Source organism: Mytilus edulis, chromosome 9 (genome assembly GCF_963676685.1).
Source record: "Mytilus edulis chromosome 9, xbMytEdul2.2, whole genome shotgun sequence".
In the NCBI taxonomy this organism is placed as follows: domain Eukaryota; kingdom Metazoa; phylum Mollusca; class Bivalvia; order Mytilida; family Mytilidae; genus Mytilus; species Mytilus edulis.
The window spans coordinates 44,027,872-44,048,178 of record NC_092352.1 but is presented as its reverse complement, the minus strand read 5'-3'; the positions used below and the strand labels follow the sequence as shown (position 1 = coordinate 44,048,178).

The window sequence follows — 20,307 nt, the reverse complement described above, 5'->3', positions numbered from 1 at the left end:
TTTTGAAAAAATGTGTTTCGTTCCGATGCAAAGACCCTATGAGTGAATCAATATTAACGCCAACATATGCCTTCTTTAATGAATTTTCAACAAAATCGTATCTGTATCCCTTCTGAATAAAGCTGTTTAAAGATTTGGTAATGAGATAAATGCCGATATTTTGAATGTCTTTCCAATGTATGATATCCCGTAATAATGTTCCATTGGTTTGAGCCGGAGTTCTCAGCAACAATGTAGATATAGATACAATATTAAAAGAAGTAAAGTTACGAAAGATTACTCATTTATTAACATTTTCCCCCATTTTGAAACAATGAAACATAACCGATTATTTCAAAATGTAAACATAAAATGTATAACAGTTAACAGAGGAAGAAATATCATATTACTTCCGCCTTGTTCTCAAACTATTGACTTAAAATAGTTTATTTTAAATATTTTACAATAATTATCATTAAAGATTTTAACACTTAACATACTTGTGGATGTGTAAACTTGAACGACTTACTCCTAATCAGTAGAGGAAAATAGGTTAAATGATGCAACTTAATTTATTAATTGAGATATTGACCTAGATTCAGGTTTTCTCCATTTGAATCCATAATTTCTTTACTTGTTTTGGTCTTCTTATTTGTCAAAAACTTTTGATTGGCGTTGGTTTGAACAGCTAAATATAAAGTACACTTATGTACGCAAGTTTGAAATACTTTGCATTAATCACCACAAATGGTTAGAAATAGTCATTCTACTAACTGGCCGTGTTTTTCCTATTGCAAAGCCAATATATTACGGCTTAAAGTAAGACTAATTACAATTATGTACAGTTGTAGCAGAATAACACATAGTTTTAATACATTTAATGGAATTAAAATGATGATAAATTAAAGCTATACTAAAGATGAAAGAAATTAAATATATGACGTGGATTTTTTTTTATATTTCATGAGAGTGTGTGTTTAAACAAAACAAAAATGCAACAAATAGTTTTTTTGTTTGACTTATTTTTTTATTTATTTTTTATATAAATACTTTTGAACTTTTGCTTTTCATAATGGTCACTTTTATAAAGTTTACGTTATCATGAGTACATTACTGGACAGTAAATGATACTCCAGCCAAAATTTAAACCAAATCAGTTTATTTAGTTTAGTGGTTGGTTCATCTATTAGATCAACGATAGGCATCTTCTAGTGCCTATAGTTTATATAGACTTTGGTAATAAAGATATATATATTAGTGAAAACACTTTTTTTTAAATTGTATCTTTGAAAAACTAAATTGTGGAAATAAAGCAACCTTAGTTTATTTGAAGAGGAGAAGAATATACTTTTTTTACCCAAACTGTCAATCGAATGTTGGTAATTTTAAAGTCAACTCAATAAATTGACATCATATTTGGGTATAATAGTCAAATGTTTACTCTCTCCCGATGATGCATTTTCGTTCGAAATTGCAACATACTGAAAACATAACAGTTATATAATATGAAAAACTGTTATACGTAAGTACACGTATACGAGAATCATTTTAAAATGTGATAAAAAATATTCTTACAAAAATAATAACAATAAAATATATCACAATTGAAATTTACAACAAATACAACATAACAACTGACAACTTATACATATATACATTCCGAAACAACCATTAGAAATGGGCTGTCCAATGATATAACATTCTGCTCCTTCGCATTTTTTAATGTTTATATCATTACACACAACCTTACAATAATAACACTGTCAACTGTTCTACACGAAATGGAACTTGTGCTTCAAGTCAGCTTATAAACGACACTCTAATCTGTATGACAACTTCTGTACATATGAATGTCCATAATGTCAAATCTTATTGTCAATGACGTTACTGTTGCTTATGTCAAGCGATTCACGCATTTAGCTGTACATAACTTCAACACGTCATTAAATTCTTTTCACACTTTGAATTATTACTAATGTTTACACTTTCTGCACTGACACGAATAACTCATCACTTTGTTTCTTGTATTTTCTTCAAGAACAAATAACTTAATTACATCAGACATATTAAAGCTATTATGTAACAGTAAATTCCTTTCAACACAAGTTTTCAGGGGAAACATACATTAATCATCCAACAATTTCAAACACGAGGTACTAAAAAATGAGTATTCTACATGATATGTTTTGTGATGTCACAAAATCAAAGTTCAGTTCTCGTCAACATAGCACTGGACACAAACAAATAACGCAAATTTAATGACGTTTCTTTCGTGAAGCATTTCCACATTTATATCTGCGTTCATACTGCATAAATTTACGCATGCGCTTTTGAAATTTGTCTCGCCATCTTACCACAACAGTTTTACGGTCTACTTGGTATCCAGGTCGCTGTATATTTTTGTGATGTCTACCAACCAACAAATATCTTCTGCCGAGTCGAAGCTTTGGACACTTGCACTTATGGTCTCGTTTAGCAACAAAGACATACGTTTCGCCCCTTCTATTCTGGTTTTGATCCCGTTTATATATACTAATAATGTTGATAGTGTATCTAATCCAGTCTGCAATTGATTCTTTGGCAACAACAGCCGCCTGGATTGCTGTGAATACAAAAAATCAAATACTTAAAAGTTTTAAAGAAATAAATACGTTCTCCTTAATATAATTTAAAAAGCTAGATAATAAATAGAAACAGGGAAATCATCAAAGTTTCATAAAATATTTTTTCTAAACCATAGATATCGAATTTGCAAAATGAAAATATCAATTCCAATACAATAGATTCTTGATTTGGTAATGTTTCTACTCAAAAGTCATCAACCTTGCTTAAAAAATTGTTGAAAGAAATTCAGATCGTTTATAAAATCTTTTGGATAAATGTGCTAAATTAAGGTTGAAATTTCCTTCTGCAAAGTTTGACTTATACAGGTTTGTTTATTCTATTTAAGCAATTCTTGTTTTATGCTCTATATTCTTTTCTTTTTATACTGTGGATTCATTATAATTCGTTGGATATCAATTTTCTTGGGTTTCGTGGGTACAGGTGAACCACGAATTTAAATGTTCAACGAATATCATATTTTCAATACTAGCCATAGGTTTTTTATACAGAGATTGGCAAAACCACGAAATAAAATATCCACGTATATGCAAGTTTTCAGCAATCCACGAAAATTGATACCCACGAAAATAAATGAATTCACAATACTTTCGATTATAAGCGTACTTGATGAGGGTAACCAGAATTGCGCGTCGTGCACACGCATCGTTTTTACTGTAAGCCACTAAATGATGGAAATGGAAATAACACTTTCACACCTGGGCGCTTCTATTTTTTACTTCCACATTAACGCTCGAAACTAAACATTTGAAAACTATGAGTATACAAATATGTAGAAACTTTAGGCACTATATGACCGAATGGGACCGATTAAGCAAGGCCAAATGCATATCAGGACAACTTTGCATGAGGGAGTTATAACATTAGTTTCGTAATATTTTCCAAATTTAATTATCTACAGCATATTAAATACGTTTAAAATCGTGCCAGCTTCAGAGCCCTGACAAACTGAGCTGATGATACCCTCACCGCCTATCACTGAACACAGCAGCATAAATAAATTAGCAAATTAATTCTACAACTTGCTCAATTATTTGTAATCATTTTGAATTCTTGTTTTAAAAAGTTATCGTATACAAAAAATGAATGAAATTCAAATCAACAAATATATCTTATAAGTCAGATATAAGTTAGTACAACCAAGCTTACACTTCTGTTTCTAAACGTTCTATAGTAAATCAACTTACTGTCAAAATAAAGATAGATTTTATAAACTGATTTGCATGTACCAATCAATGAACTGACAACAGGCATAAAATATACAAAAACTTTCTTGGCATGTTGAAATAAAGCAAAGTCTGTACCATGTCAGTGGTAAATTCGTTTTACGCTACAGCATATGTGTTATAGAATTCAAAATTTTGAAAGGAACAGTCAAATATTTATTCAAAACATAGAGAATAAAAAACTGAGATATGATTTGATCTATAAAACGCGTTCAAGGTTATTTTTGATAAAAAGTTTTCTATAGTGAGTGAGTATTTCGATGATATCTTTATTGCTCCTATCCAAAGATGTTGTTTATTTAAAAAAAAATCTAATATATATCTGTTCCTTTACTTATCCTTTTATTTGTGTAAATAAGAAACAGGCTTAGTGTTCATTTGATAAAGGGTTAAATCTACTTCATCAGAATAGCCCAATTTGTATTTTGTTTGATAGAAAAAAGTAAAATAACACAAATACCGAACTCCAAGGAAATTTCAAATCGGAAAGTCCCTTATCAAATGGCAAAAACAAAAGCTCAAGCACATCAAAGGAATAGAAAACTACTGTCATATTACTGACTTGTTACAGACATGTTCTTAATAACTGTAAAAAAGGTGGATTTAGTCTGGATTAAACCTGGTTTTAAAGCTAGCCAAAACTCTCTTATGTATAACACTACGTTACAGTCGCGTAAAATTCCAAGTATTTTTGTATTACAATAGAATGAACAAATTTATCTTATAGATTTTGTCACTGTTGTCATTTTAATATGCAAAAATGTACCTTATGCAATAATGAATACTGAACTTTAAATTTTCAATTGTTGAACTGTTTATTCAAAATACTGTACACCCAGACTATTTTATAGTTTTATCAACAGAATTTTCTTATAAAAGATTATTATGTTGAAACATTTTGAGATGAGAATTTGTTATTGATTTATGACAAACATTATACGCAAAAAGCATTTTGATTAAAGAAAATTATGAAAGAAAGAAAAAATATAATGGGTTTATATTTTATTTTCTAAATATTATTAGACCAATTTGCAAAATTTTAGCAAGAAAATACATTTAACAATGAAGATAATAATGGACATTAATAACGCACATCATTATATCATATCAATATACTTTCATCTCATGTTTAAAAAATAAGATTGTCTGGTTTGAAGATTTCGTTTAATTATCAGGAACCAGGTGCGTACGTTGCATTTCCAGTTCCGATCTGCTGAATTAATTGTATGTGAAAGTTGGTAATTAGACTTACCAAAATCTGCTCTGCAGTATTTCTTGTTGTTAATTCTCCTTTGTTTCTTCCTGCATTTCCCACACCTGTCACCTATTAAATTCAAAACTTAAAATTTTAAACAAAATGTAGGCAAATTATGTAATGGTATCTGAACAAAGCTTATGTATATGAAGCGAGATTATAGCAACCCAACAACATAAAAAATCAATAAAATAATTAAAAGAGCTCTAGGTCAACACGCCGTTTCAACAATTGACAAGTGTCTACATCGTATGTAAAGCACCGAAATATTTTCGAGTTTATACCAGCTGTAAAAATTTAGCAGATATTGCAAAATACCTGATCTGACAGGGAATTCGTGTTGAGCACAACAAAACGGTCCTACTAAAACGCGCCCGGGAGCGCCCGGGAAAAGAAAAAGCGCCCGGTGAAGGAAAATTAGCGCCCGGAGAAGAAAATTAGCGCCCGGGAGAAGAAAATAATAATATTTTATAACAATATTTTTTTCCCTTAAAAAATAACTAATCATTGCTTGTTTTGTCCCTAATATAAATGGGGATATGCCCGATGCTACATCTAAAGTTTTGTTGCACTTTTACATTTTAGATTTCAAAATTGTATATAAGTAAGTAAATAAATATAAATAAGAGTATATATAGAAGAATCATGAGTCAGAAAGACATTGTCCTCGATCAAAATGTATAATTTGTTATTTTAAAATAATCGTGGCCTGAGGTCTAATATTTTCGCAACTGCATTGTGAACACCTTTTTATACAGATGCTGAGATAGATTTATTATATCATATTATAAAACTAAAACTGCTTCAACATGTTCAATGGCTATGCTTATCAGGGTTTTAATGCTTAGACTTAAATTTAAACCAAACACCTGTTTTTTACCCCCTTGTTTTAACTACGGTACATGTATAGTACTGCTTTTTTTCATGTGCTTATTTATGATGTGTACCTCTTTTGATTTTGATTAAATTAATATTTATCTGTGAAATTTGGGTTGTCTTATTCATTTCTCATTTTGATATCGTTTTTGAAAAACATGTCTTTTGATGTGTTACATTTTATAAATCTTCCACATAAACAGTGATCCATTATTATCAATCTTTTGAAAAGTATTCATATATTATTGTTAAAATTGAAATATTCATACTTGTTTTTGTGCTTTATTACAAATGTCTATTATCTGAATTTGCAAATTTCTTGTCTAAAATAAAAAAAAAATCAATGTTCATAACTTTACAAATTTGTCTCATGCCAATAAAACATCTATATATTTTCACCGGGCGCTTTTTCTGTCCCCCGGGCGCTATATTTTCTTCTCCGGGCGCTTTTTCTTTTCCCTGGGCGCTTTTTCTTCACCCGGGCGCTCCCGGGTGCATTTTAGTAGGACCCCAACAAAATACAGAAAATTCCTATTTGGGACATTCAAATTTTTATGTGGCGAGTAAAAATAGTTTTTGGGATACTAAAATTTTCCCCTCTCACTCAATCATAGTTCTGTTACAAGCTGCAACATTTTCTTATCTTGTCAGAATTGAAGACATCAATAAATATGAAAACAAACTCCTTTCAAGCAGAACAAAGAGACTCGCAAATACTAAACAGAACAAGTATAAAAAGAATATGCACACTTAAACTAAAAGGCCAGAACGGGGAACCGCATAATGATAAAATTTGAAAGACAAAATCAAAGACATTAAACAATTACTAAGTCGTTAAGCAATATGCCTTACTTAAATGTGAAACCATGTTATATTTACTGTAGTTTATTGTTTCTCTACATGCCAGTCTTTGTATAGGGTTTATCTCTTGTTATCATATTTGCGATTCCTGACTTATCCAATAAATTTGCTTTGATCATTTTTCTCAAAGTAATGAGACTACTATGGGGCTATTATTTTTCGAACAACATTACTTGCAAGTTGATGAATTCTTCAGTTTTTGTCAAAAAAAGTAATAGGAATTCTTCTACAGTCTGTGGAAAATCAATTATTGAAATTGTATTGATGTAGATCAGAAAAGGAGCTCAAAGAACTGGATATTTACCAAAATAAATAAACGTTCCTTAACACCTGAAAGCATGAAACCATCAATCATAGAGACGGTTGGCATCATAATGAGTTTACCCTTATCCGATCTTTCTCCATTCAATCACATAACAATCTTTTCATAGACAATAGCAACACTAATTATTGTTTCCACCTTTCTACATCACGCAGTTAGTGACACTTATCCAAATAATGACACTCTAGAACCTTAATGACAGGAAGTTACTCTCACGTGTAACAGGGTAATTAGTGTCTTCTGGGAAATACTTATAAAACTATTATTTCCCTAAATTAGTACCCACGGCAAGACGTAAATTCATTATTACAATGATCCAGGTAATCTCAATGCTTAGAACGAAAATTTATTTACGAATTGTCAGTATGTTGTTGGTGGTATGTAATTTGTTCTTCGGGGAAACATGTGCTGGCAAGAATAAAGTTAATGCTTGTATTTGTAGTGTTATGTGCGTAGGAGAGAGAAATGTATTTCAGCCACCACATCTTTGTATTTTTTTTGGGGGGAGGGGGAGTTGACGAATGTAATATACAATGAATTGAAAATTCCGAAATGAAAGTCAGTCTTTTGTAGCAGTGTTCTAATAACCTGTGTTCTCAATTCCATGCTACTTTCATTAAATAAATGTGCATATACCGCTACCAAACTAAAGGATTTCATCGAATAGGCATACATTTATACATTGCATATATAACAGTTTGTAAGATTCGAAGTCATATTGTAGATTTTGCTGAAATATCATTTTAAATTACTTTTCTTCTAAAGCTATCTTCAATCTATAATGATGAAGTGACTCGTTAAAATCGAACCAGACAAACTTAATCACAGCTTTTTTCTTCCATACAATACTTACCCTTTGACCCTGTACGAGGAGGCTTCTGTGTAACTGTTGGTATTTCTGTAACAGAGTTTAAGGGCTATTAGTATTACATTTGTCAATAGATCAAAAATTATGTGGTATGAGTGCCAATGAGACAACTCTCAATCTAATGCATATGTTCAACAAATAATATCATGGATCTTTATAAATAGTTTATCCCTATCCTATCTTTCTTCATTATTACTGTTTATTTCAGAACGACAGCAGTAACTCTTGTAAATGTTTCAAAAGATCATTTGTTTATAATAGTTATTTCAAATTTCGAAAGCAAGCAAAATCTAGCTTAACGAAAATCAATTGGAGAAAGCATTTTTTTAACCATATTTTTGAAAAGAAATGATAACTTTCCATTGGAATAATTAACTGAACTTCAATAAAATATTATCTAAAAAAAAAACATTGGTCTTAAAATGCCCAACATTGTTCCCTTCTTGTTGGTCTCGTTACAAAATTATAACCGAAACCTCCATCAAAATTTGTCTACCGATAGAAATAAAAATGAAAGCTATGGAAAATTGAAATGGGATGTAGAATGGTCCAATTTAGAAAAAAGAGACCTTCATTATTTCTTTTTTCGATAGAACAATTTCATTTTCACACCAAAGCGAATTACAGAAGTGAACAACGCAAAATCTTTCGAAAGTTCAACAAAGTACAAAAGTATACGGAGTCACAGGTTTCCAAGGAAACATCTGTACAATTCAAACTAAACATCCATGAATGTAACGGGACCATTTACGAGAATTATTAAAGTTTTATTAATATATATGCATTGTTAAGTATAGCCACATTTTATGTTTATGGAAAACACTTCCAATAATTGACGTTAGTGATGCAATTATTTAAAAGTGCAAGTGTGCCAACCCATTGAAAATCTTCAGCGGTTCAAACAGAACTATTAGTGCTAAATAAAACAAAGCTTCAGCAATAATTATCTCAGTGTGACTTTTCGTTATCGTAAGTGGCTTCAGATACGCAATATTTAATCGCTTACGTTAATGTATGAAACATTTCCAGTAGCACAACAAGTAACGATACATTTGTCAGTTATGTTAAAGATGTTCAGCTGTTTAAAAGTGGTTTCAGCGATAATTAATATCGACAAAGATGCACTATGCAACTACAAAGTACAATTTCTAAATGTCGATAAGAAGAAAACAGAGATGCTGTGAAGAATTCAGAAATGTAATTTGCCATTTAAGACTCTTTTTTTTGTTTTTGCGTTCATTTAGTGCCAAGATATAACAAAGAAATTATTGAATTATAAGCATAACAAATTTAATGTTCTTCCATTTAAGTTACTTGTCTCTGCAGAATGATCGTCAGCTCTTATTTACATTAAAGAAATTTTAATAAAATCAATTGACTCATATTTGGTGACAAGCGGATACATTCGGCTTTTTTTTTTTTATTAGCAACGTTAGAATATAAGTAGTCGCTCTGTCATATAAAATAGCATGCATAATTGAAAACTGATTTTATACACACAAAAAAAGAAATATCTTTAAGAAATAATAAAAATATTGCGTCAATGTTAGCCATCCTCATTTTGAAAAGGATATTTAGGAATAAAAGAAATAAAACAGCGCTCGCACGCACCGCTCAGAATTAATTTATAAAAATGGCACCGCTAATGTACATGGTAAATATATATTTTTCTTACTAGCTTCGATTGTTTCAAGTATGAATGAAAACAGGTTAACTTCATGATCTTATTTTTGAGCTATAATAAATCGCAACCTTACAATGAAAGTACAAAAACATACTCAAAGTTGACCATAGACGATTTTGCTAGCTACTATTTTAGCCGATGTTAGTTTTATTTATTATGTGTTGATGTATTTTAATTATAATTTTTGAATTAATTTTTTAATATTTTGTGTCATAGACATAAGAAGATGTGGTATTCGTGCCAACAAGCTAACTCTAGATACATTTTTGAGATACCTTTAATCAAAGTATAATTTCTTATATGCGTGCATTAAAAGTCTTTTAAGTTTTCTTTCAATGCGTTAATACTTGTTTTCAACTAGAATTTCTTCTGCAAAAATCTAAATAAGACCATGATTTATGTAAAGAAATTTTAACTACATGTATCATCTATAGTCGGTTTGCATATTCAATTCATGTAGCTGTACATCGTATATTCAAAGTGCAAAAGCAACAACAATTTCATGCATTTTCAATCTATGAAGAAAACTGTTTTACCATCCTGGAAGTAAATGTTGCGTGCATCATTTCTGATCTCCCGCTATACAATGTTCAAGATCATGCTCAAAACCAACATCAAAACAAGTGCTGGCCGATTCACTTGTGCAATTATAACTTACTAAATTGATAAACCGTATGTATCGTTGAAACTATAAAGAGTTTAATGATAAAGCCATCAAATCACAAAGACACAAAACTATTAGAAAATTGGCAGCGAGAAAAATAATCTGAACGTTGTTGCTTAATTTGTTACTATAATCTAAGCGTTTCATTTTCTTTTCAAGGCATTTTTTTAGATTTTGCGGTTATCGATTAGACAAAAACAAAATATTCATTTGAATCAGAAAAAAATCATATATTTTTGGAATGAGTAAAATCTCTCTGATTAAAATATGTAGCTTGTTAATATAAATTGAGTAGTAGTTAAAAGTTTTGCACAAGCACAGAGAAAACAATCAGCATAATAACGGCATGTCAATAAATAGACGCTTCCAAAGAAATGCAAGAAGTGGCCACAGAATTCAACCATGCTCAACTAAGCTACACTCTTGGATAAATCAGAAAATTTGATAAAAACTTGTCAGAGTATATCCATGCGCCAGAGTCCCAACAAGCAAGAACAAGAAATGTCAAAAGCGCTCATGCGCAATAACTTTAAACACTAAAACCTAAAATCGCTCATGCGCATTGAACACTAACTCTTATCTCCTTTTTTTCCCTTTCCTTTCTTCACTGCTGTTCCGTCTGAAATAACAAGCAAAAATGAAATAATTGAAATAATTGATTTGAAGAACACAAAACTCTGACATAAAACACGAAACTCAAACAACACACATAACATACAAACAGGATGTACTCACTTATACAAGGGGCGATTGGTGAATTGCTCTGTTGGTAGCCATTTGCACAGCGGTTACAAGTAAGACCGGTTACACCATCTTTACATGGACATTGACCGGATGTCTGGTTGCAAGTTTTTCCAAGAGCTCCGACAGGATGACAATCACAAGCTGAAATAAGAAAAAACTTTTTTTAATTCAAATTACACTGAAAATAAATTATAATAAAATTTTGATGTACACATATATGTCCACTACAAATATAGAACACAGTGTTCCGTCAGAAATACGCATCCTCCTTGTTATAACACCCTTGTTTAAGCTTATATCCGGTTTCCTGTGGTGTTTGTGTTGTTTAATCTTCAATTTCTTGTGTTGTGTGTTTGCAAACATTTGTTCGCCTGTTTGACATTTTCTGTTAGTGCTGATGGTGACTGAACATAACAGTATCATCAGTTTTTGAGTGTGTTTTAGTTAGTGCTGATGGTGACTGAACATAACAGTATCATCAGTTTTTGAGTGTGTTTTAGTTAGTGCTGATGGTGACTGAACATAACAGTATCATCAGTTTTTGAGTGTGTTTTAAATAACGAACTGCACTCGTTATTATTCTGTTCTATCGGAAGTCGGGTCCAAACACTATATGTTCGTGGGCGTTTAGGGTAGTTAAAAACTATTTTTGAATTTATTCTTATTGTAGAAAACAACGTCAATGTAAAAAGGTTTATATTCGAACGTACAAAAATGTATATCCTAAATGTAATTGTAAGTACTATTGTAAGCATTGAAGAAATTTGAATATATATTTGTTATCTTTAAGTGCACAAAAGGAGTAAGTGCATTAAAAACTGTTTTCCCCTTTATGTTATAAAAATTGAACAGCAAAAATAACATTCATTAATGCATTATCACATAATTTAGTATCCAAATTGTTTTAATACACATGTTCAAAGTGATATTTAAATAAAGAGTATAATGAAACTCATTCACGATGCAATAGTTTATTTTAAAAGTTTTCTGTACTGAATAGAATATGGAGTTGTTGCATGATTGAAAAGGAGAAAAGTATGAAGAATCAATGACCTTGATTAGATCAACTACTAGTATACTGTTCTAGATAATCAAGACGACCTTCAACAATGTTAATCAATAAGTAAACTCCATACCGTATAGTCAAATATACAAGACTCGATAAGACAAATTGTTAAGCAATTCAAAATAAAAAAAATTGCAAAAACATTCCAAAATAATCCATTCTATAGTTTCCATCGGATTTGAGCTCAATTCTACACACGTTTTTAATCCACTGAATACTTAAGTTATGATCCATTTAAGACAATATAATACTTTTCTGTCCTATTCTTCACGCAACTAGCGAAAGGGAAACTACGTGTTTAAGAGTTATTAAGCAAAACGCCGTTTCATTATCTGATCATATTCCTCATTAAATGAAATCTATACATCTTTTTTTATCAAATGGGGACCTAAAAGTAAGTGCATATGAAGCTTTTGCAACTTAATCTTTGTACAGCAAATTTCTAGTTTTCATATTAAAAATACATCACGAATGGATAAATAAGATATTATTAAGAAATTCTCAGCTGATGCAACATATAATTTGGTAGATAATGGAAATTTGAAGCAAAAAAAATGACCGGATTATTTTTGGAGCAACTAAAGCCAATTCTAAAAATGTCGACAAGATCAGAATGGTAAAATTAGATTTTTTTCATCATATACACAGAACGGCATTAATGGTTTAGGTTAACTTTTGATGTTAAATGCATATTCTATCTTGAATTTTTGAGAATTTCTTTACAGATTTAAATGCAAACTCTACAAAGATTGGACATATATTGAAAGGGGTCACCTGAGCTATATAATCCGAACAAACAAGATTTCTTAGAAAAACCAGTACGTTTAGAAGAACCAAAAAATCACCAGGAACCTAATATTCAACTGAATAAATAGCGTTATGGAGATTCAACGATTATAGCTAATTAACAAGAAAAGACATGTAATGTGGTTTTGTAACACGTGCTGCAGACTCAGATTAATAAGAACGTACTCTCGTCTATTCAAATTAGTACAAAGTAATGAACATGGCGTTTTATCATTTTTTACGCCAATTTGTAAAATTCTAATATCTTTATTTTTCAATTTGGTAAAATTGGGTTACATAACTATGTTTGGAAAACTTCTGAAATTGCAAAGGACAGAATATAATGTATATTCAAAATTCATTAAAGGGTGTGAAAACTGTAATCTAGAATTCTGAGTCAATGTGTTTATACAAAGAAATTCCGCAGAGGAGGTCTAATTTGGCGGTTAATCTAAAATTTCTCAAGTACCAATATGATAGCTAATGAAACCTGCGTTCATCAAACCATGATATTTATTTGAAAAGAAATCTTTGTCCAATTTCTCAATGTGGATTTAGGTGTAAAGCTCTTGAGATAGATTCTCTAGCTATTGGTTTCTTTATAAGCTGGATTCTTTCTTTCTACTCCTGCGCAACACAAAGGTGTAAGAGTTTTAAATCTCTCCGTTCTATGCAATGTCACATTCAGATTAAAAAAAAGAAGGTGTTTACACAAATATCTAAATACCTTTTATTAACTAGAGTTAAATAATATAATTCCATTTATTTAATTGACTTAATATTTTTAATATAAAATTTTAAAATGTGTCGGGTGTTTAATTCGCGGTAGAATCGATTAAAAATGGGGTAATCAAACTACTGCTAGAACAAATTGCAATGTTGCTTTGCTTCAGTGGTATTTCTGTTCAAATTATTTATGGTAAACCCAAACTTTAAATCATACCATATAAGAATAAAAATAATAATGCTTCTGTAAATAATTGTACAATGAAGAAAAAGAATAAAAACCCTATTTTGGACTATTAAAAATATGCAGAAAGATTATTTTATCGTAAAACAAGTTATTATTAATAGTAATGAAAATTGTGAAATATTAAAAAAAAACTATAAATTGGAAATTTTGGTACAAATGAATAAACTAAAACATTGTGATAATCATACACAAGAAGTAGGACGTTATATATATAGTGCTTTTTCAGTCATTATTTATTTACTATAATAGATTTTCACACACATGAATCAATTTTAATTTATGTGCATATATATAACTGCAAACGTCAATTGTGAATGAACAAACCGTTTGCTGAAAATAACTAAATTATCTACAAGGACATCTAGAGACATGTTATTATTCTAAATAAATTGTACCTCAATACAAAAATCAGAAGATGCATAGTAATGCATAAATTTGTATGATTTATTGTATAAAAATGTAAGTTTCTATTCATTTAAAAACTTTTAAAAAAAATTCTCCTAAAAAAACAGACTTAGTATTTGGTGTGAATCATTGACTTGAATGGTGACGTTTATAATTGATAAATTTAATTTGAATTTGCTTTGGCGATGAAGTATTTAATTTAAACATACTTGACTGGTTTGTAAACTTGTACTTCTTTATAACTAGTGTTTCTTGTTATTGATGGTTAACACTTATAAAACCACCATCAACATTAAAAGAACAAAACACAGGAAATGTGTGACGAACCAGCATTACAATGCCTTATATATATCTATTTAGGCTTCAGTACTTGTATCTTTTTAATGTTTCAAAAAGTTTCACCCTTAAAACAAACACAACCAGAAAGTAAGGATTGTTATAATTTAGAATCTAAATCCTTTTTTTCATTTTGTTTTTGCAGAAAAAAAATCCGGATGGGGTCTATTTTATCTCCGTCACACAAACCAAAAATTTCACAAATGAACACTTAATGAGCCTAAAAAATGTAGGCCCATTACACATAAAAATGCTCTGTTGAAAGAAATTCCCAACCAAAGACTATTCGATCAAACTTTCAAAAATCACGGTATCAACACTTTGCGCATATGCTTGAAGATAAAGTAAATAAAAAAATAAGGATTTTATCCAGAAAATACACAAGAAGGAATTACAAACCAAAAACATAAAAAAAACCATTAGTGGTATCAAAATTGCCTTAAATACATACTATAACAATTGTGTATGCTGATTGCATAGATACAACTAAAATGGGAAAAAGCTTTTAATAATATGTGCCATTTCCAGTATAAGTTTTAAAATTCCATTTAGTATCATTGATGAAACTTTCCTATTTTGATTGAAACAAATCCAGGGGAAATCAACCATCCCTATTCGGTGTTGGTATCATATGCCCAGTTTGCTGAATTTATATCTCAAGTAGAGAAAATCAGAGATTATCCTTAGAGCTATTTGTAATCGCTACAAGACTTATGCTGGTTTCTTCGTCCAAATGAAGCAGATTTTATCAACTATAACGTTAAAGTAAGGTATTGACTAATTGGTGTTGCTTGCCAAACGTCCAGTGTCAAATATATCAGCTTATTCATGACGTTCGTTCGTCCGGGAAATATTTGGAAACTGGACAAGGTATCGAGAGAGGTATGTGAAAGGAAGATTTCTACAAATAATTGTAAAATGTTTTAAATCGTGCATTGGCCTGTGTTGGGACTTCTTATGGTTTCTATATTTTAACAAGAATAATTATGCCATGAAAAAACAGAATGCATAATTCTTTCAGATTAGTACAGCGTTGTCAATTCGAGTTGTCTTCTCGTTTCTAGCAACAATGTATCCATAACATACTGATACGGCGGACGACAACAATAAATTTGGATAACCAATCTCATATTTTTGTAAAAAAAACCGGAAGTATAAAGAGGGTTCTAGTATTATGGAGAATAAAAGTTTTCATCACATATTCCAGATGTGAACACTTACATGTATGTATAGACTTGATTTATGTTCATGCGTCACTCAGAAAGAGAAAAGAAAAGGTCTCTAGAATGTTATCAAACGTTTCGTTTAGCTTTTGAGCACACCTGTGCAATCATAATAAAAATTTCTTTAAGTTAGAAGAGGTGGTATTTTACATGTGTAATTGTTTAACTTTCGATGTAAAAAGAGAATTCGGTAATATTAACATCTAAGGGTTATTGACAGTTAATATAATACCATAGCTCCGCAACTAATTTACTGTTATTTTACTTACTAAAAAGAAGTTAATTTGAGTATGTGTTATAACATATTTTGCTCTATTGTGTACCAATGTTTGTGCTATTAACTTGAATTGCCACAGTCCTTCCTTTTTCTCTTTTTTCATAAAATGATCTGATGTTTCTTAGTTGACTGAATGGTACCATTCGGCTAACAGGACAGACCTTGCCTTAACCTATCTGAAACCTTAATGAACACACATGAGCAAGGGTGCAGAAATATTTTAATTTGAACTTCTACCCGGTGGTAAAACCCATGCCATAATTAGGGGTCGTCCATACATACGGTTATGCGTTTACATCGTAAAAGGAGTCAGGTCGTAAAACAGGCTATATCAACAGTGGTAAGGGCATGGTGTCTTGCAAGGTAAGTTACATTTTTGGTTTACGCATTGTTTTCACATAGATATACCTATTGGAATAAGTGTTAATTTTGTTTCCGTCCTGAATGTACTGAAAATATTTGCCACTGGCCATTATTTATAAGAAATAAAATAAAACAAGTGCTTTACATCCGTGTTATGTCGATAAAATGTCTATGTTGCTTTTTTTCTCGGTATTCTCAGACTGTCAAATGAAAAGCCACACAACATTGACATACATATAAGAATACAGTTACTACATTGCAAGATGATTTTGACCTACACACGTTTTTACCTTGTATATGAGTCTTCAATTGTCCCGTTTGACAAAATGAACAAACCCTAATGACTTTGCATGTACATATTTACAATGAGTGCATATTACCATCGAAGATAAGCAATAATAAAACTAATCTAAAATGTGTAGATTTGCTATACAAGAATAAAGCAGTGAAAAGTATATATAAGCAATAATAAAAATCAACACAAAAACAAAAAACAGGGTGAAACAATTGTTTCTGCTACAAGCATAATCAAGCAAAGTCTGTGAAATGTGATTGGGAACAAATCGAAATTCAATACTTTGGATAACAGCACACTTCCGGAAACAGATGTAAAGTGAAAACATAGTACATGCAAGAAAAACTACTAAGCGTGATGTTATACCGTGCGAAGGAAAAGAGAAATGGAATTTCTCATACCTCGGCACACTCTACGATCTGTTTTATGTTTAGTTGGATCGCGGTAATAGCCTTCTTTGCAATAATGACAAAAGCGACCAGCTGTGTTGTGTTTACAGCGAAGACATACTCCACCACTACTGAATCCAGACAATAAATACAGCTCCCTATTAAAGGTGCATCGTCTCGCATGCAAATTACAGTTACATGCTGAAAGATAAAATGGTAAGTTAAAATAAAATGTTAATTATCTTCCTACCTTTACATGCCTTCCTGTGGGTAATGGGTTTGGTGGAATCTCTGTAAAAACCTTCACGGCAATAATGACAATTTCTACCCGCCGTGTTGTGGCGGCATTTCAAACACACCCCTCCGCTCTTGTATCCAGACAATGTATATAGTTCCATATTAAAACGACATCTGCGTGCATGGAGGTTGCAGTTGCAGGCTGAAAAGGCCAAAGGAAAAATGAACAAATATATATATATATATAGTGATGAGAACAGCTTAAACAGTAATTTTATTTAATGTGGATAAAATTATTAAATTATTAAATATGGGCTGTTTTTGACAAAGCAATGCACATATATCGGGTACTAGCATCATTAAGTCATGCTAAATTACTGAAATCTTCACAATTTGAGCATATTAGATAAATTTTAAGACTATTTCCGTCTAAAATGAAAGTGGTCGTGTTCATTCATAATAGTTGTATTTGATGATAATACATAACATATATATAAAAGTTGAGGATGAACACGGATGCGGACACTTTCATTTATAACAAAAACCATCTGAAAAGTGACGTTTTTTGGCATATTTGATAGATTTTTCATATTTATGCTTGAATCGGAGCGTTTTTAATGACTAAATCAGTTAAAATATTTTACATAAACCAATTGAATTAATTTAAATAGACACTTCAGTGTTTAAAAAGTGTCCATAATCCGGACCTACTTCTTAATAAAAAAATAGAAACGTCCATAGAAAATCTACAAACTTGAACGGGAAGCCATCAACCTCTCGGTGAGCTCACTTTTTACTTTTTGATTCACATGCACGTGCATAATCGCGTACGCGTGGTTACCAAACAGCTGGTGAAAATGACTGATATCGTATCTTCGTTTCGCTCGCGATAAAGAGGGTTTATCGATGAAAAATTATCTCTACAGGAAGGGAGCACATTTTTCAACTATCGTCATAGTCGAGTTTATTACGTCACGAATAACCGCCGTTGCTGTGAAAGTGCATTTTGCAATTAAAATAATAGCAGTAAAACTATAGATGACAGTATTGCAAAAACCAGTCCCCCAAAATACCGGTGTAAATTCTGGCCGAATTCAACTTACCATATATAAGTCGTTTAAGTCGGATAGTATGTGTTCTATATAGCATATTTGCATGATGAAAGGTTTTTTAATGTATTAAAACATTCACAGTTTCAGGTTAGGTGTCTTATTATAATATTTCATATCTATAAATAAATTTTCTATTGTCGAAGACCGTATTGTGATCTCTGAATGTGTTTTAGGTATAAATGTGTCGTCTTGTTGCTGAAGTATTCCACATCACCTTTTATTCATAATATTCCAATTACAAATACCTTAAAGAATTTTGCGGTTTTGAGATAATCCTACCATTAAATGCAGAGAAGAAAAACAAGTTATAGCCACAAACATAATACAATGTACCATAATGTTTCAAAAAAAAAAAAAAAAAGAAGACCAACTTTATAAAGGATCGATTTATCCTTCGTCATAGCTAACCAATGACTCGTAAAGATATTGAATACCGGAACACCTGGGGTTGACTGGAATCACGTGACTTGAATATCGGAGGTACTATTTACACGAACTTATCTTTCAATCGATTATTATGTTAACACCAACAATTTATAGCAGGTATACGATATGATGTTACAAACTCATATCATTTAAATTACCAATATGAATTTGTAGTAACATTGAATTTGGCATTCCTTCTTCGTTTTTGCCGTTTTGACTTCTGAACCGCAGAAACGGCATTCCTTGGCATATATTTTCGAGATATTTGAAAGTGAAGTTGTGAAAACGAATTTACAAAATGTTTACCTATCTCACAAATCAATTATAGGCATTGACTTGTAATACGTGAATATGGTTTTGAATCGCAGCCCTTTATTCACTTTTAGAATAGTAATTAAGCATGTTTACACATTTATTACTGAAGCAATGGCATTATTTAGTGACAGAGCCAACAATACTTTAAAATAATGAACGTATATTGAAAATAACATTTCAGAATGGCTTTATTGATAATATTTTAGACAAACCAAACCAAAATAAAAAAAAGCTAGACTATCCCTTTTATGTTTTTACGACTGTATCCTTATCGAATCAAATTCATCACATTTACTCTATGTATATAAGAAATCATCAAGTTTACACGACAATCATAAGTCAAATTGTAGATATATGCAATTTATCGAAAGAGGTTCGAATACAATCACTGCATAGAGATAGTACACTGATAACAAATATATGAATCAACTTAAGAATGGTCCCATTTGAATGCTATTGACATTAAATATAAAGCTATCATTTGAATGTGAATTAGAAAAACAACATATTTAAAGAAACATATGATGTCATAATTTGTCTTTTCTATCATCTTGGTACACAAACCTAACTATCAGTTTTCGAAAAAAGACGCCCGTTTACATCAAAGTTCATATTATTTAGCTATATAAGGTATAACTTCAAACGCATCGCTGTTTAATTCACGGGAGGTAATTCACGTATCAAATAACGATTAATATCATAGTATCAAAGTCATCAGTCATCGTACAGAAGAAATATTCTATTGTTAAAGGATGGATGTTTTTTAATTGTACTAAATCAGACAATCATTACGGATACATTTACAAGCTCGGGTATGAATAATCTATATAAACTACTTTCAACTTAATGACCCTGCTTACCCTGTGAAAAGGGATTGAATAATACTGAATATAGAGTTTGTGAAATTTCTTGATCACTACCGTCGTTACAATAAAATGTTGAACAATAAGTATACTATCAACGCTATCGGCAATAAGGAAGGGTTCTTATTATATCATTTTTT

The 20,307-nt window shown here is 30.9% G+C and overlaps 1 protein-coding gene across 4 annotated transcripts in view; it reads right to left on the bottom strand.

The window, feature by feature from the left end:
• Nucleotides 1-266: 266 nt before the first annotated feature.
• The window catches only part of LOC139488421 (netrin-1-like), a 40,050-nt gene continuing 20,009 nt past the window's right edge, over nucleotides 267-20,307 (bottom strand). Inside the window, exons 2-7 of one of the 4 annotated variants that reach the window (XM_071273988.1) lie at nucleotides 17,465-17,653; nucleotides 11,093-11,242; nucleotides 10,932-10,976; nucleotides 7,995-8,039; nucleotides 5,080-5,151; nucleotides 267-2,581 (exon numbers count right to left, since the gene is read on the bottom strand). In XM_071273988.1, coding sequence (XP_071130089.1) covers nucleotides 2,235-2,581; nucleotides 5,080-5,151; nucleotides 7,995-8,039; nucleotides 10,932-10,976; nucleotides 11,093-11,242; nucleotides 17,465-17,653 — 848 coding nt within the window. In that variant the 3' untranslated portion in view covers nucleotides 267-2,234. Of the gene's footprint in view, nucleotides 2,582-5,079; nucleotides 5,152-7,994; nucleotides 8,040-10,931; nucleotides 10,977-11,092; nucleotides 11,243-17,226; nucleotides 17,416-17,464; nucleotides 17,654-20,307 lie in introns of all 4 variants that reach the window. The other 3 variants (XM_071273989.1, XM_071273990.1, XM_071273991.1) reach the window with 3 other exon arrangements.